This window comes from Sardina pilchardus, chromosome 23 (genome assembly GCF_963854185.1).
Source record: "Sardina pilchardus chromosome 23, fSarPil1.1, whole genome shotgun sequence".
NCBI classification, from domain to species: domain Eukaryota; kingdom Metazoa; phylum Chordata; class Actinopteri; order Clupeiformes; family Clupeidae; genus Sardina; species Sardina pilchardus.
The window spans coordinates 12,211,917-12,229,719 of record NC_085016.1 but is presented as its reverse complement, the minus strand read 5'-3'; the positions used below and the strand labels follow the sequence as shown (position 1 = coordinate 12,229,719).

Sequence of the window (17,803 nt, the reverse complement as noted above, 5' to 3'; positions counted from 1 at the left end):
ACAGACAAACCGACACACACACACACACACACACACACACACACACACACACCGAGACACACACACACACACACACACAGACAAACCGACACACACACACACACACACACACACACACACACACACGGCAGGAGAAGACCTGTCAACACAGGGCTGTTCTGTGGTGAAGCGGAGGAGACGCTAATGGGTTCTTTTACTGCCAACAGTGCTGACACGTACACACACACGCCCACACACACACCCACCCACACACACCCACCCACACACACACACACACACACACACACACACACACACACACACACACACACACACACACACACACACACACACACACACACACACACACACACACACACACACACACACACACACACACACACACACACACACACACACACACACACACACTCCCACTCACATACTTCCACATAGGCACACACAAACACAGGCACACAGAAGCACAAACTCATTATAAGGGGATTTTTTTTTGTGTCTCTAAACAGAGAACAGAGAAATCCCAACCTGTACCCTTGAATAGAAAGAGAATGATAGATGTTCTCGAATAATAAAGTCAGGAGTGAAGAGAAGTGAAGTCCACATTGCTTGAAATCCCATTTTTACAATAGAGTATTATACTGTACAGCTGCTGTACTATGTACACCACTAGTGTAGCAACCATTCACAAACAAAAAAGATGATTGACTTGGATGACTGACCCTGCTGACCAGTTTCACTTCATCTCATGGTCAAAGAGACACTTTTAAAAGCCCTTATATGGGCAAGGTCACAACAAGCCATCTGTTGATAGTAAAACCGAAAGTACTAGGCTGATATCCTCCTCTACTAACTGATAGCAAGTGAAAAGCTGGTTCAAGACTAATGACTTTGACCATTTCTAATTCAATTTCAGGCATGCAAATAGATATTTATTTATTTGGCTGGTATTTACTGTTAAAGGGATAGTTCAGGTTTTAAGACACGAAGTTATATGGGTTCCCCGTCAGCAACGTTGTGCATCAGCACTGACTTACCCCGCAACAGCGTCCTGTGAGCCGAGATCCAGCCGGTTTTTGATGCTGAAGAAAGTAGTCCGGCAAGTTTCTGGGGTCACGAAAGTAAAGTGTTTTTCTTCTCAAAACCATATGCGTTCAAAAGAGTGATATATTTGCACCACAAAAACGTTGTCCAGGAAAAATTCAAACCTCGTTATCACTTACTTATTTTTCGCGATTCCTATCACTGCGCGCTACTGACAGCTGGACAACGTTTTTGTGGTGCAAATATATCACTCTGTTGAACGCATATGGTTTTGAGAAGAAAAACACTTTACTTTCGTGACCCCAAAAACTTGCTGAATAAAATAGTCCGGCATCAAAAACGATCTAAAACCGGCTGGATCTCGGCTCACAGGACGCTGTCGGGGGGTAAGTCAGTGCTGATGCACAACGTTGCTGACAGGGAACCCATATAACTTCGTATCTTAAAACCCGAACTATCCCTTTAAGCTCTTGAACGGTATTTTAACTGAGAGAGGCTAAATCCTCAGCGTTCTTCTTTCCCTCGTCCCTTCTTCCTTTAACCCCAATCGCCACACACACACACACACACACACACACACACACACACACACACACACACACACACACACACACACACACACACACACACACACACACACACACACACACACACACACACACACACACACACACACACACACACACACACACACACACTTTTTCAGACTGCACCAGCTTATCTGCACACTCCATGAATCCTGAATCTAATTGTATGAATGTCAGAGCAACACTCCAGGGCCCAGAGAGCCACTTGGCCTGACCCCAGATCTTCTTCAAGGCGGCAAAGAGAATGGACGGGCACTCCAGCACTAGAGGAGGAATGTGTGTGTGTGTGTGTGTGTGTGTGTGTGTGTGTGTTGGTGTGTGTGGGGAGGGGGGGGCAGCTGAACAGTGTCCTTTATCTGCCCAAGTTCTACCTCTTTTCTCAACCCCCCCCCCAAACCGCCCCACCTCAGAGTCCCTTCTTCAGTGGCTGGTCTGGCAGCCAGCTTTGGTGGCACGGTTGCAGCCGTGCGCTCATTGCGGTTCTTCTGGTGACTCAGCGTACAACAGGTTCTAATTAACCACAGAGGGGTCTGCACTCTGCAGCGGGAGACGGGGATCCTGCTTTTCCTCTCTGCTGCTCTCTTAAGCGACTGCACCAAGAATTCTTGAAAGGCATTCCTGGTGCTTCGAGCTTTGCACGGGAAATGATGGAAGAAACCATACGTCGGTGTGTGAGTGTGTGTGTGTGTGTGTGTGTGTATGGGGGGGGGGGGTAACTAAGAGGCGGGGGAAACCGCAGTCTATTCTGCTGGCAGGAGTGATTTATGCACCCATATACTCTAAAGTCCAAAGATTTGGAAATGTGCAAGACAAAGAGCTAAAGTAGCCCTACGCTGCATTTACCTTTTTTGAAAACAAAGGCCCTTTGGAGTACCACTTGGAGTGCCTTTCCAGGAGCACACAGCATTTCAGGGGAGGGTTTTTTGTCAATCAACAGCGGTAGGAGTACAAGTGTACTTCAAAATCTGTCATCAGCGGATCTGCTGCAGTTGGCCAAATGTATTTTCTTTACTGACTGGGTGATGGACAGGCTGGAAACACTGAAAAGCAGCACGATAGTTCAGCTTTCTTTCCAGAGATTCTCTCGCATGTTTTCAATTTAACAATTATAAGGGCCGACAAAAACAGAAAGCGTTTTAAAAAAAAGTGGAAGGGTGGGGGGGGGGGGGGGATGGGGCGCTTGACAGCTTCATAAAAGAAAAGCAGACTCATTTTGCATTAATCTCATTTGAATCATGCAAATCACCATGAACTCCCTGAACCAAGAAGCTGTCTCATCACTGGGTGCCTCGACGACACCACAACAATGTCCAAAGGAAGCTGACTCTAGTAGATCCTCTGCAGAAATAATTCAGTGGCTTGAGAAATTCCAAACCATATCCTCCAGTGTCTCCAGGGAATGTTAATCCACGATACCCCCACCACCACCACCACCACACACACACACACACACACACACAGAGAGAGAGAGAGAGACAGACACAGAGACACACACACACACACACACACACACACACACACACACACGGAGAGAGAGACACACACACACACACAAACACAGAGAGAGAGACAGACACAGAGACATACACACACACACACACACACACACACACACACACACACGGAGAGACACACACACACACACACACACACACACACAGAATTCAGGGCACTGTGTTGTGGCGAATCGCGCACCACCCACATGGCATTGTTGTTTCCCGCCACCGAGGCCAATTAGTCAAAAAGTCGCTCTCGTGACGGCCGGGCCAAAGAAAGTTTCCGTGGTCACATATTCATGGCGAGCACGGAGGGGATAGCCTCTCCTGCCAGCCGAGCTTCCTGCATCTCAAACAGCCACAAAGGAATTGTTATGCCACCCCGAGCTGGCGCAACATAAGAAAATACAAGTCATGCATATAACATGGCTTTTTATCATCTGGGAGCACTCAATGATGTTGAAGTAATGAGAAGTCATTGTTCTGCGCTCTTTCTTTTTCTCTATTTTTCTCTCTTTCTCTCTCCCTGTCCCCCTGTCCCTCTCTCTCTCTCTCTCTCTCTCTGCTCCCCTTCTCTCCTCACTGGTCGATAAGGAAGACAGAGGCCCAATCCCAATGTCAGCCCTAAAGACTAAGAACTAAAGACTCACAGACTTAATTGATCTCAGGTGCTAAGTGAGTGAGTGTGTGAGGCCACATAGGCTCAGATAGGTATTTGGGATTGGGACAGCACTTCACGAGATCACATGTACCTTGGCGATGTTTACTAACAAAGACCTTGCTAACATTTGCACCATGCACGTGTGTCGTGCGTGCTGTTGTTTACCTTAATTTCCGGATTTTTCTATGATCTCCGCGGTAAACGTCACAACACTTTGAACTGTGGGTAATTCCCTTAGGTTAAGTCTGCACCGATGCAGACTCACGGAAAGGGCTCGGTAAGTGTGTACTCAAACCCTCACGCCCGTTGTAATTCGACATTGGGACAGCCCTAAACCCTTACGAATTTCGCGAGAACGCGCACCAAAGTCCGTGAGTTCGTGAGTCCGGACATTGGGATTGGGCCATACACTCGCTTAAGTTTAAAGGAGCGCTTTTTTTCTTCTGCTGAAAAAAAGTTCCATTTCTGTTTTTTTTCCCCCACCACACTGGCGGTGCCACCGCATTTATCAAACAGTTCAAAGACCAGATTCAGAAATTTCTCAGAGAGCAGGAATGGAGTAAACACACACACACACACACACACACACACACACACACACACACACACCAAAGTATAACCACCAATCCTGCAGAAACTTTTAATTGCAGATTTCTTCACAGTGCCTTACTCTTCCAAAGGCAGAGATGAACACTTAAGGACCTCTTGCACAGCATGGGCAACAGTTTCGGCACCACATGACTATCAAAAGGAAGTGGGGAAAATGGCTGATGAAAGTGGGGCTGATTTAATTGAACATCACATAACATGATCATCATTTTAACATGAATAGTGATTTTTTTTATTTGGTTAATTTTAGCTTCTTTATTTGGTCAGGCCTGAAGACAAACGTAAGGCATTTTATGCTTGTTTGCTTGTTTTTGACCATTTCTTCTTTTGAAGGAAACCCTACCTGTTGGGATTTGGAGCCAAGCATCTCTGATTGAGCAGATCCAATTTTACATGCCAAAAGAAACAATAATAAGGCAAGAGGTTAAAAAACAAGCCTCGTTGTAACTATATGAGATAGCTTGGCAGTTCTACCTCCTCATTGAAAACTGTTCCAGGCACATTAAATTTGGCAGCTGTGACAGATTTCATAGAAGAGGCAGATACCAAGGAAGACAGTCATTTACAAGACTACCCGAGAGTCATGCCAGGCAAGCTGACATCTTAAACCAACAAACTGTCAAAAAGCACTGGCAAATAATAGGACAATCACTCAATTTGTTTGTCTGCTATATGATTATGCTTTGCTTGTTCAGAGCCCACATAGGACAAAGTGGCAGGTGAGAACACATAGCCTCCCACACAGGAGCTATAACTGAGTGTCTGCTTATTCAAACTTTTGTGATGTTTTGGAAAGGGGGGGAAAAAACAGGCAATAGACTATAATACGCACCTGGGTGATCTGATACGGTAGGTTTCATCTACCTGAGCGAATTCTATTTCCTCAACAGCGGACTGCTTTCTGATTTTTATCCTTTCTTGTCCTCTTTCCTTTTTTTTACCTCGACTTCAACGTTGCACGATGGAATAGTTTATTTTGGCCCAATAGCTTATCAGTGGATGGCGATAACTTTTAATGGAAAAAAGACTATCACATTGAACACCTTCTCTGCCAGCTAAAATTAATTAAACACACCACAACAGAATGCTTCTAGAAGACTGGTCTCAGACGATCACCAAAAAAAGAAGGATCGAGGATATGAGTCCAGAGTAAAACGATACATTTCATGACACGTTTATCGACTGCCATAACTAAACTGCTTCTGCTCTTCTCTTTGAAAGGTCTCTCAGCACTATCTTTGAGAGTTTTGTTGGTGTTTGGGTGACTCACAGAGGGAAGGAGGACAAGCTAAATGGACTGAGTGGGGACAAGACAGAAAGAAAAGACAGGCGTAAAACGAGGGCCAAATAACTGAAACAAGACAAATGGGATGGGCATGGCAGTCTGTTAACAATCCTGGATGTCGGCTCCAATTTGAAGGAAAACAGCCACATGAACAGTGTGTAGTGGATTAAGAGACACATGCTCAGGAAGAGACGAGGGGGGAAAAAACTAAGAGGACAATATAATGTACCCATTTGTCATGTACAAGGCCTTCAATTAAGCATCTTTACTTGAAACAGATGGGGACGGTGAGTAATTCACTGCCTCTCTTGGAGCCTGAAAGAAAGAAAGAAAGATAGAAGGAAAAAAAACAGCGACAGAGGGAAAAAAAAACTAAAATGATGAAAAACACCACTGCTTTCACAGCCACCACGATTGACCACACTGACAACTGTTGAAAGGAGACTCGTGCGTAATAGAGGCTACAAAAATAGTTTTTTTTTTTTTTTTTTTTTTCAACCTCCCCCAAAATCTTAAAAGCTTGCACACAACAAAAGGGGGGGTGGGTGGGGGGTGGGGGGGTACTAGAAGCTGACCTCATTGCAATGCATGTTAAACTGGTATAGAGGCAGCGCCTCATAAAAGAGCATTCTTTGCTCTACACGACACAGTGCCGCTCCCACTGGTGACCTCTCTCTCCTGCGGTCGGGGAAGAGGTGGACACTTGGGAAAAACAAGCACCACTCCCGCAGGTCCCCCCCCCCCCCCCCTGCCACCCCCCCTGTCCAAGCAGAACCACGCGTGGGATCGCTTGTCCACCTCCTCCCAACCTATTCCCAGGCTGGTCACTGTAACATTTCCCATCCTCACAATTTGTCGTCTCGATGGAAAAATAAGCTGGAAAGTGAGACGGAAAACGGCGGTCGTCCTCCACTGCTGTCTGCTCTTGTCAGTGTAACCTACGATAGACACCCGCATCTGTGTGCCAGCTCATGAAAAATGAAAGAAATAATGAGCAAATGCTCCTCTATGATGGCTGTTTTGAAACTACAGACAACCAAGACCAACTCCCCTCCCCCACCTTTGTTTTTCAGGGCTCATAGGTCTGTGTTTATATTTAATCCAGTGTTGTAAAGACACCCCCCTCCAAACCCAAACCCAAACACACACACACACACACACACACAAGCCCTCCCACATCACTTTCAGCATGCGGCGACCCACTGAGTCCAAGCTTTGCTTGGCTCTTTATCCCTTTTTTGCCTCGTCCCTCCCTCAGGTTTGTCATCTATCCATGGCAACTGGCCTTTTCTTCATCTTCAGGACCTGCTGGGCTGGAGTCAGCCACAGACCTGGGTGACCTCCTTTAATTAACAGGTGACAAAAGCAATGGGCCAAGGCCGGAGGAGCCGAGACCGCGGCGGGACAAAAAAATCATGGCTGACAACGGAGGCGACGGTGGGGTGACGGCCATTACAACCACCACCATCAGTGAGATGCAATAAGGCCAGACTGATGAAGGGAGGCTGGGGATGCACTTTGGCCAGGTGCTGAAAGCCAGCTGTCTCAAGGCCACGTCGGTTATCATGAAAACTAGCATAGCAAAAAGTCTGTAGGCTAATATGGATATTGCCACCTCACATTAGAACTAATGTTATGCAGAAAGATTGTAAACATCACATTTGAATAAATGAACAACATCAGGGGAACATTAAACTTCATGTTAACAGTACAGGCTCCTGTTCGCAAATGTTAATCAACATAACTTCATATTTACGCAACTTAGTAACAGATGGTTTCCCAATAATTATTCAAAACTCGGAGCTGTGGAGTGCATGAGGAAATCTGTAATCAGTTTCCTGGATATTTCCATTTAAATGGAGGATACTGCTGGCGTTTCAATTGGCTTGAGTCAACATTGCTCAGACATATCTGATTTCGCATTGTAACTACAATGGGACACATTTAGCTCGGCTAACACCACACTGCTTCTCAAATCCCAATTGAGATTGAGAATGGGTCTGGAGGCCCTTCCTTCACTTCCGATTTCCAAGGGGTGTAACCAGTAGTGAAATGAAACTTAAATTGGTACATTAAACTCTTTCCCAGTCTTTTCAGAAATATAGGCTAACAATTTCTTGAAAACGAAGGTTTGAAATGCGGTTGTTTACTCAATTCCAAAGAAAATACATGTCCAGCAGGACAGGATGCTGTAGCACATCATGCTGACCAACTCAGCCGCACAAAGGGATCTTGTATAAATCCAAACCGAATATCAACTGTGTGAGAGACTTGTCATGCCCAGTGTAGCCGGGGACAGACAGATGGCGGGACCTGACTCACGTCCACTCGCCTCTTCCCGTCTGGCGACAGCGCTGACAGTTCAGACTCGGGACAGGGTTTGCCCAGTGAGTCATTCTGGACTGACCCTTTCCCTTGAGCTCGGCCGGGTTGTCATGTCGCACCACGGCGATGACAAGGCTGCTGTTCCCTACTGGGCGGAACTTGAGAGCGGCTACCGAAACCCAAGTGACCGTGGGTGCAAGAGGATAAGGGAGAGAGAGAGAGAGAGAGAGAGAGAGAGAAGTAGACTGTGGCTACCGGTAGAGCAAATTCTGGCTTCACACCTTCTCAGAAGTCAAAGAGAGGCATAGCTATAAAAGATTAATGGGACATCTGGAGCACATGCCACTTGCATTTGAACCACTCACGGAGGATAAGACTAAGAGCTACAGAAGAATCCAATTCACACGACACGTAATCCATGATGAAAGGTGAAGAGTTCTATGAATATTTTGTGCTACTATGCATCACAACAACTATCAAGGAGCCATAGGTTTAAAACACTTTAACATTTACATTATGCCCTATGGAAAATGTGCAATCAACAGCTGGCTACAGCTGTCCAGACAGTTGCGTTTATCAACAACCACAGACTATGCTCACCTTGTTTTTTGTAAAAGGTGGGTACTATGAGACAAAAGGGAACCCAGTATACATAATGAAATCACTTTTGTGCAGCCCTGAGCAGTTGGTGCTACCGTCGGGAATATAGGGGTGCCATCGATTATCAGCCAGCCATAGAACGCTTATCCATGCAGAATTTATAGGAGACAAAGGAGTTCTGAGGCCATCCAGCGCAGCATAACAGCCCTGAAGCAAGTACAGAACTTTAAATTGGAACTTCCATTCAACTGGTTTGGAAACAATATAAAAAGTAATTTCCCCCAAATTCCAAGCAGGAACAAAATTGCACTGCGAATAAAGGATTGGAATGGTTTTTCAGATGTTTATGATAGATACTCAGGGCTCCAGGGTGCAAACATCTGTCCAGTGCAACAAACACCTTTCATTGGTTGCACCAGTGCGCCTAAGTTTTTGCAATCATCTGATAGCAACCAGAATTATTGGACAATCTGTTATTAATAAACTGTTTGAATGTGTTATACACAAATTACAGATACAGCATGCCATTTTATTGTTCAGGTCTAACAGTGCACAAAGTTTTAACATGACCAAGTATGTAAGCTAGAGATCCTAAAAATATTGATCTATTGGTAGATGTTACTGTGCATGGTTCTCTCCAAATCAGATTGAGCGTACAAAAAACAACTATGGTCTTTTAAATGGCTTAATAATGCTATCATTGATGCATGTTCTACATTGGCCTCATCTCAGTAACTTAATATAGTCGCTAAACAACATGTTATGTTTCAACTTCTTTAAAGTGAGTGTTGCTTTGAAAGTGCATACAGGTGACTAACCCAGGAACTGTTATAATGTGGGTATAATCTCATAAAGCACATCTTGTGATTACAAAACAGCATCAAGGCGCACCCTCCAATTGCAAGCAGGAGTACGTGCAGGGGTTTACCAAAACACCATGGTGACTATAATGCATAACATTGTAAATCTTCAAGACACATCTAAACATAAACACCAAGAAGATAAATGCTGGTCTTTAAAATGCTACATGCGCGCGCGCGCATACACACAGACACACACACACACACACACACACACACACACACAGACACACACACACAGACACAGACACAGACACACACAAACACACACACACACAAAGAAGGCTGTGATATACAGAGAGAAAGGATTAGTGATTGATGTGTATCACTACTAAAACTCTTGGTAACTTGTGTGGCTTAAAAAAACAACCTTAAGTTCAGAGGATAGCTACAGGAGTTTTTCCACACCTGAGACCGATGTGTCCATCACTGCTGGCCTGTAAGGCAGCCAAGTTTGAACGACTCAGTAGCCTTAGGTAACGTCTGTCTGAGGTCGTGTTTGAGGGGAACATTGCTGAGATACTAGGTCATTTACTGAAACAGACAAGATAATGAGGCAGCAAATCCCATTTTGGCCCATGCGTGTTGGCAATTAGGTAAATAGCTTTTCGTTCAAACATAAAGTTTGCTCGGAATAAAAACAAATAGGAGGTACATCTAAACAAAATGAGAAACAGAGTGTACATCAAACGATTGTTCTTTAAGTTTGTTTTTATGGCTGCTCTAACTCAAGCATCATAGTCATCCAACAACACCCGCACACACAAGCTTTTCCTGGTCCTCTTAACAAATCATTAAAGCAGACACGACACAGGGAAACAGGGAAACAGGGAGGGGGGGCAGGGCGGTGGGGGCAGGGGCATACGTACTTCACAAATGACAACAAAAGTCAGCATGCGTCAGTGGCCACTTCCTTCTCTCCGTGTGGCCCGTGCCCAAACTGAAGTGGCTGACAGGGAATTATCGCCATTAGTAACCCAAGTCCCCGCACCGTCAGGAGAGAGAAACAAGAGCCGACCTCTCCCCTGAGCATTAGCCACGACTAAAGAGGGGCCTTCTTCTTCTGTTGCTGAGAAACAGGCTGTCCCTCTAATAAAAGCCCTTTCCACAGATTACTGGCTGTCCACGTTTGTCTTTTGATGGGGTGGTTCAAGTGGAGGTTATCATTCCAAGGAGAGAGACTTTGAAACTGTACGGGGGCGGGCATTTTGCGCACAGACATTACACAGACGAAAGAGTTTTTAATTTGGCAACTAGCGTAGACCTCCAAGGGTGCCGGCTGTCATGGAAGTTTACTTGAATGCTTTAAGTGTATACCAAACTAGGGCACAACAGTTTGACTCAAATGGTGCAGTCCCTGAACTAGTCCTCTATCAATTTAAGTGCAGTCTGGGCTGGCTACACACCACTGTTATGTCACATCAGCCAGCACTGAAAATTGGATTTGGGTGAGAAACTTAATTACCGAAATGCCGGCGCTGACAATTTGATTAGAGGAACGCCCAAATTCACGGTCTCTACAGGGTTATCCTTTAGGAGCCTCTGTCGGGCCTCAACACGTTCCGTAGCCGTGGGCCAGACTAATCTCCACATCAGACCCGCAAAGTAGGAGGAATCACACAGCCAGTGCATCCCAGAGTTCAGAATCTGGCCAAGCTTGCCACCTTCACAATCTTCGCTCTCTTTCTTTCTTTCTCGCACACACACACACACATTCAGACCCACCTGCACAGAGAGAGACCCCTGTATACCAGAAGATTCTGTAAACCTGGGGAGGTAGTGTGTGTGTGTGTGTGTGTGTGGGGGGGGGAGGGGGGTCAACATGTGTCACTCACCTTGAAACACTGCCACGTTCCGTGAGATGAGGAACTTGAGCGGAGAGCTGGAGACCTGGAGAAGGTTCTGGATGTCGCGGCGAGCAGCCACTTGGTAACGCTCCTCCATCTTCTTGGTGCAGCAGGTCAGATTCCTGGACGAGCACACCTGGAGGTCGCTACCTGGAGAGGTGGAGTTCAGACATCACTTATGTTTTAATAGGGCTAATACTGGTTGAGGATGGTGTAGCAACAAAATCTGGACTTCCGTCACCATGCCTTTTAGCATGGCTAGGCTAGCGCCTACCACTTCTGGGACGTGGTCTGGCAACCAGACGTTAATTTTCTCGTATTTGAAAAAATGCCCTGATCCGTTCATTGGGCGCCACGGATGTCTATCAAATGCATCTGTTCATAGCTCATCATCGTCTTGCTTTCCCCCCCTGTTCTGTGATTGGTCCCCTATCTCAGGCAAAAATTAGGGCGGTAGTTTCCAGACTGCCTTAGCAGCGTGAATGAAATCACCGCGCAAGGCAGGATGGGAACACCCAAGCTACATGCCTTTAATGCAGATGTTTTTAGATGGAAAATGAAACTAAGGGACTGTATGAGAAAAAAGGATACACGCACAGGAATAAACATCAGACTCAGCTAATACTTTTATGTCTTGAGATTTTTTGGACAGTACTGCTGCCTTTCTTGTCACTTTGAAAATTCTTTGAACATTTTTGACTCACTTATGTTTCTCTGGACTCCCGTCAGTCAAATACGCCATAAAATATTCCTTTTGCTCAGTCCCTGCCAATATGATATCAGCTCAGGTATGGCTTAGCCCCCCTTAGATATTCCGAGCAGTCCTGTTATCTCTCTCAGATGACCTACTTTTACTCTCAAGCTCTCTGCTGCAGCTCATCACGTCAGAGGATTCAACCAGAGGCAGACAACCATCACTTAAGCGATTCAGGCATGCAAGGGGAGGCCATCAACTCAGGCTCAACTGCAGCGCTGTCTTGCATGCTCAAACAAGCTGGTGAATGCAACAACACTCGGGCAAAATCTCTCAAGTGATCACTCTCCTTATCACCCGCACGCACTGACAGGCTAAAAGATTCTAATTTTTTTTCCATGGCGTGGTCTGAGAGAACAATCCACACGACACGTGCACAGAGGGGTACAGTGAGGACTGTGTGTGTGTGTGTACCCATGGCAGAGGGACCCTCAGAGGGCCAGAGAAAGAGTGAGTCCACGGACTTGCTGTGACAACACTTGCAGAGACCGTATCTATCTATCTTCTCTTCCACTGCAATCTAGATATCCTGAGGGTGAAACACAGAAGGTGGCACATAGAGAAGGAATTCTGATTGTTGTTGATAGGATGACATGAAAGAGCACCAAGAGCACCGACACACACACACACCCTTGCCCACCTCCTGCCAAATTGCTTCCCAGAAATAATGTTCACTTATCCACCACAGAAAACGTCTTAAGATTGATTTGTTCTTGATCATCAGCAGACAGTGGGATTTTTGTATTTTGTTTTTTTTTTTGTTTTTCCCCTCTTCCCTCCCTTCAGTTTTTCATCAGCAAAGAGGACTTTATCTTTGTTGAAGCAACAAACGGTGGGGCTTTGTTCCAAATGTTTCTCAGATCATTTGCTTTTCTCTTGTTCAGCCCATACAGGCCAAACACAGATTTGAATGTCTTCCCCTTCTCCCCCCTATTTTTTCCCCATCAAAGAGATGTTTTCATGAAAGTCATGAATACTGGCTCTGCTGAACTGACCCCATATTCACCTAACAGGCTGGGACTGCTCAAATGTTTTCACACACCTACAGAGAGCTACTTAGTCTCAGAGTTAAAAACTCTCAGACTGAAAAAAAAAAAAAAAATCACCTTTCACAGGGAGTCTGTTTGGTAGCCTACTTCTACACTCTCCTGGTCTGAACCCTGCCTTTTAAGTCCACAAACCTCTGATGAGGCATAAATCAGTAGAATTATCACACCTCGACCAACAATAATTATTTCAGAGACAGGCATTGCCCACAAAAGATTCCAGATTGATCGAATCAAAACAAATGAAATGTGAAGCCTTCCTCCTGGACCGGCTTGCTCTGGCATGCGAGCCTTGTGCCTGACACCCTAACAGCAGAGCCATGATGGGGGATAAGGGGGCCAGATGACTGTGAAAGGCCCTGTTTGAAAAGGGTGGTCAGTTTCTTTTATAAGTCTCTGAAACCACAAGCTATAGACTGCAACTGCCAGTTTATACGGGGGAAAGAAACGCTAGAGATCTTACACCACTGCCAAGTAATGGTAACCTACAGAAATAAATAGGTCTGACTCAAGAGGCTAAATTCATGTAAAAACATTTGAGTAAGCACGGTACGCATTTCACTCTGGCCAGATTGAAAGCCTTCTGTTTCTTAGCCTCAGCCAACACTCTCATTTTAGATTTTTTTTTAAGAGGCATCCTCGTGAACAGCTTTGAGAGGAAGCTAATGAAGGAGAACATAATTGGACTATTCAGTGTTTCATGGCTTGCTGCTTCATGTACCTTTACTCTCTTGCTTCAAGGATAAATGATGTGGTTGCCAGCCACCGCTATGTTTACTGGGACATCCATGTTTTTGGTGTTGCAAGATCTATGAAAGAGGTTCATTCATTAACTCAGAGATGTTCTTGGATGACAGGCCTCATGCTTTGATGGCCTGTGTTGCCTTAAAAACTTCAGAGTGTTCAAATACAGCAGGGTATAACTCCAATATAAAAAGGAAGAGGAGCAAGCAAACTTCAGCGTGCCAACATGTTCAGATATGTACTGTGGCCAAATGTGCATGACTGTATCTAGCCATCTATGATAGGCCTAGAGATGTTGGTAAAATGTACCTCGATATGTCATTTTTTTTCAGTGTGTACACCCTTGCTGGAACATGTCTGTGTTTGCATGCAATAATGTAAGTGTGTAACTTCATTGATAGTTGAATCAACTGAAGAATAACAAACAAAAGTGGATTCATCTGGTATCTGGCTCACACGAGTCAGATTCAGCCCAGATTAGGTCTAAATTACTCAGAGTATGGACATGCGACTTTATCTCTCAGTAAGGCTTGCATTTCAGATGCAAAGCCAATTCTGAAAGAAACATCAGTCCACTAACTTGCTATATCCCTGTAATTACTAACAAAAAGCTAATAACATTCCCCATACACCCTATAAACATAATGGATCTTGTGCACAGACCCACAGAGATTGCATTATGTTATTTGACTAGGAACCGTGGAAGTACAAGGGCTACACTTTTGTAGAAATTAGATAGACATTAACTACTTTTAAACAAATTTAATTTCAGCATTTAAATGTGGCACTGTTCCCACACTTAAATCCATTATCAGATTCTTCTGCAGACAATTTGCGGTGGAGGAAAAGTTGAGAAACTCAATGCCCTCTCCTCATATTACTCTATAGTGTTTGTGGCTAGGTCAAATCCTCCAACAGAGGTTAGGACATAGGCTACAACAGCCAACATCAGCCTCATGTGCTCAAGTAGGCCATCCTCTTATTATTACAAATGAAATGAAATGAAAACATTGCTTGTATTGTACTTAAAGTGTTTCAGTGCCTGTCGAGAAGAAGAAAAATGCTGCTGTTGACTTTTAGCAGCATGTTAGAAAAAAACAATGTTCTTCATAGTACTGGCCAAGGCTTTCAACCGAAAAAGCATATCTGACAGCAAGTGTCACCTGATTATTAAGAATCTGACAGTCTAACTGTTGCATGTTGGACCGTGGGGACATTATAGTTTTTGTTTAATAAGCTTACTTTGAATTATGCCAGCTGAGTCTCATTACAAGTTGTATCACTGTTCTCAGAACCAGAGCCAGGCACACAGTTCTGAAGGTCCAGAAACTAAACTGGACAACATTTTTGACAATGTTTTAACATCTTTGACTATGCATTTTTGTAGAGATGAATCGATCGTGAAATTCTGGGTAGATATTGATACCAATGCTTAAAATCAATAAATCAATTTTAATACTGACATTGTTTAATTGTTTGTTTTCTTCATTTTTGTTGTTAGCACAATCTGCACAAAGCACATTTATAGTGCAGAATAGATGCAACGTAACATATAAGCATCAGCCACTGCCATCTGTAACTTTCATAGATTTGCCAATAGCAGTAAACATCGGTGCATTTGTTTGTTTGTTTGTTTTTTTTGTTGTTGTGATTTGTTTAAAGACTACTCCCTCCAACCCAGACAGAAACAAAATCATTAAACATTATTTAGCAAGGTACCATTTTGATCCCCAGATGAAGTGTTTTCAATGTCCAACATCACAACAGCCTAATAATTGTATGGAAAGCCTAATAATTGTATGGAATCCATTAAGTGCCACTTAACATCCACAACTTTGCAGAGTTTGGCCTTTCCTGACCAGTTTACCAGTTTTCCTTTTACAGACCAGTCTCCAGTCATTCCAAAGAGACCATCGGCAAAATCCTGCGGCCTGAGGAGAATCCAAGGCAAACACTGCAGCAATAAGCCCATGTTGGGCACCAGCTGTGTAAACAGGGATGAATGTTATCATGCCACTAATTGCTGTTGTGCTCTTAAGTCAAGTGCATTGTCTGGTCAAAGACGGGCCATAGTAAATGGCATGGAGTGTTATGAGATAGGGAGGGAAGAGACCCTAAGTGCAAATTGCCTAAATGTAACTGTGCTTTCAGATAGGGAATACAGAGCAATCTAATGGCTGTCTAATATCCCTTCTGCTATAGCAGCATGCCTGAAAATAAGAAACATCTTTAATTGTTGCTATTTCATTGAATCTAAGATACCTACTAAAGACTTGCTAGATACCACTTTGTCACCACCATACAGCTGTTCATCTTGGTCTACCCTAATATTCCAGAAACACTTAGATTTAGTGTGAGGCAGGTCTGATTTCTTCAAACAGCCCACTGAGAATATAGCAAAGTTGTCTTGAAGCTGACTAGCAGGTTAATTGACTATGGCGCAGACTGACTCCAAGTTTAACAAAAGACCCCTTTATGATTTTTAGGTAATTTGACAATCTCCAGTTATTACACTTGGACATAACTGGATATACAACGAAAAACAGCCTAGCAAAATCTGGCATTTGTTAACTCTGGGACATCGCTGCTAGCTTGGGTTAGGCTATTTGTGTTCAGGTACATTCAACAACAAAGTCGTTCATACCTGTCCGCGGTTTGTCAGGTAAGGATTTCACCGGTCCGATCTGTCTCAGCTGAAAAACTTTGCGTACTTCATCGCAGTTCGGGGGACTTCCCAGATTTAGGCACGTTAAAGTGGCGAACATCATATAAAACACCACCAATGCATATGCTCCCATCATAAGAGAAATAACGTCCCGATCAAATTCTTCAGTTGTTTTCAGCAAAAACGCTGTTAACAGTTAAGCCTCCAAGAAGTTTTAGTTCCACGTCTCAAGAGTCACAAAAAAAACAATACACTTTGTCTTCTTTTGAGTGCCGCCGCAGTATCACCTAAGAAGAGTCTTCAGTTCTCGGATGTTGAAGTCACACCGGTGGTATTTCTGTCACTCCCAAGTTGAAAGAAGTTAGTATCGCGACTCGCGAGTAGCAGCATGCTGGACACAACTGGCAATGGTGGGAGCTGTCAAGGGAAAATGGGCGGCATCTGTAGTTTGACAAGAGGACTCAGTGTTGGCGCTCAGTCTACCTACGGTAAGCAGAGCCATCATGCGGACGCTCGTGCCTACACGAGATACATGGATGGATCCCAGCGGCAGCTTAATTTTTTTATGCTAAACTCCACTGTAACTTCAATTTAAGCATTACTTAAACAGCGAAGAATTGCAGGCGTATTGTTGACTTCTAACTCAATTTCGAAGTGTTTTGCAAAACTCATACCTGCGTGAATATATGTACCTAAGAGCCACCTGTTGGGTAAACACGGAAACTGCATATTTTGGAATTTTAATGTTAATTTCCTATTTTAGTAGCGCACATCTGTATCATCGCATAGTTCATACTGGACGCAAGCAAAAGAAAATGGGAAAATTAACGCATAGCCAAAATGTAATCAGAATTTTTTTGGACTGAATTATAGTTTGGGAACTGGTTAACGGGTGAAATAAACTGATCACAATAACTCAGGAACGTCAACGTCGGATATTGTTATATTCTCATGTGGCTATGAGAAATTTGTGGAAAGAAAACAAAGTAATATGCTTGCGAGTAAAACACCCTAAGTTACACACACAATAATTCGCTCTTACCAAGATAAACCGTTGTATAAACCATATCCTATGGTAAAATAGGCTAATTATGTGTTATTTCATGTGCAGTTCAATTTCCCGAGAAATTACAAAATGCTAGTTGCTTTAGGGTAAGATGAGTAACCCTGAGCAGAATTACAGCGCCTCAAAGGGTGCACTAATATTTTGCTCTTGGAACAAACAGAGGCTAACAGGATGACTTAGCTCACTCACTCCTGTCTCTTAATTGGATTGGACTAAA

General features: G+C 44.1%; 1 protein-coding gene across 1 annotated transcript in view; it reads right to left on the bottom strand.

Moving 5' to 3' along the window:
- Positions 1–16,909, bottom strand: part of gpc5a (glypican 5a) — a 132,872-nt gene extending 115,963 nt beyond the window's left edge. The window contains exons 1-2 of the mRNA XM_062527508.1: positions 16,500–16,909; positions 11,300–11,461 (exon numbers count right to left, since the gene is read on the bottom strand). Of these exons, the coding sequence (XP_062383492.1) occupies positions 11,300–11,461; positions 16,500–16,656 (319 nt within the window). The 5' untranslated portion in view covers positions 16,657–16,909. The remainder of the gene's footprint in view (positions 1–11,299; positions 11,462–16,499) is intronic.
- Positions 16,910–17,803: the final 894 nt, after the last annotated feature.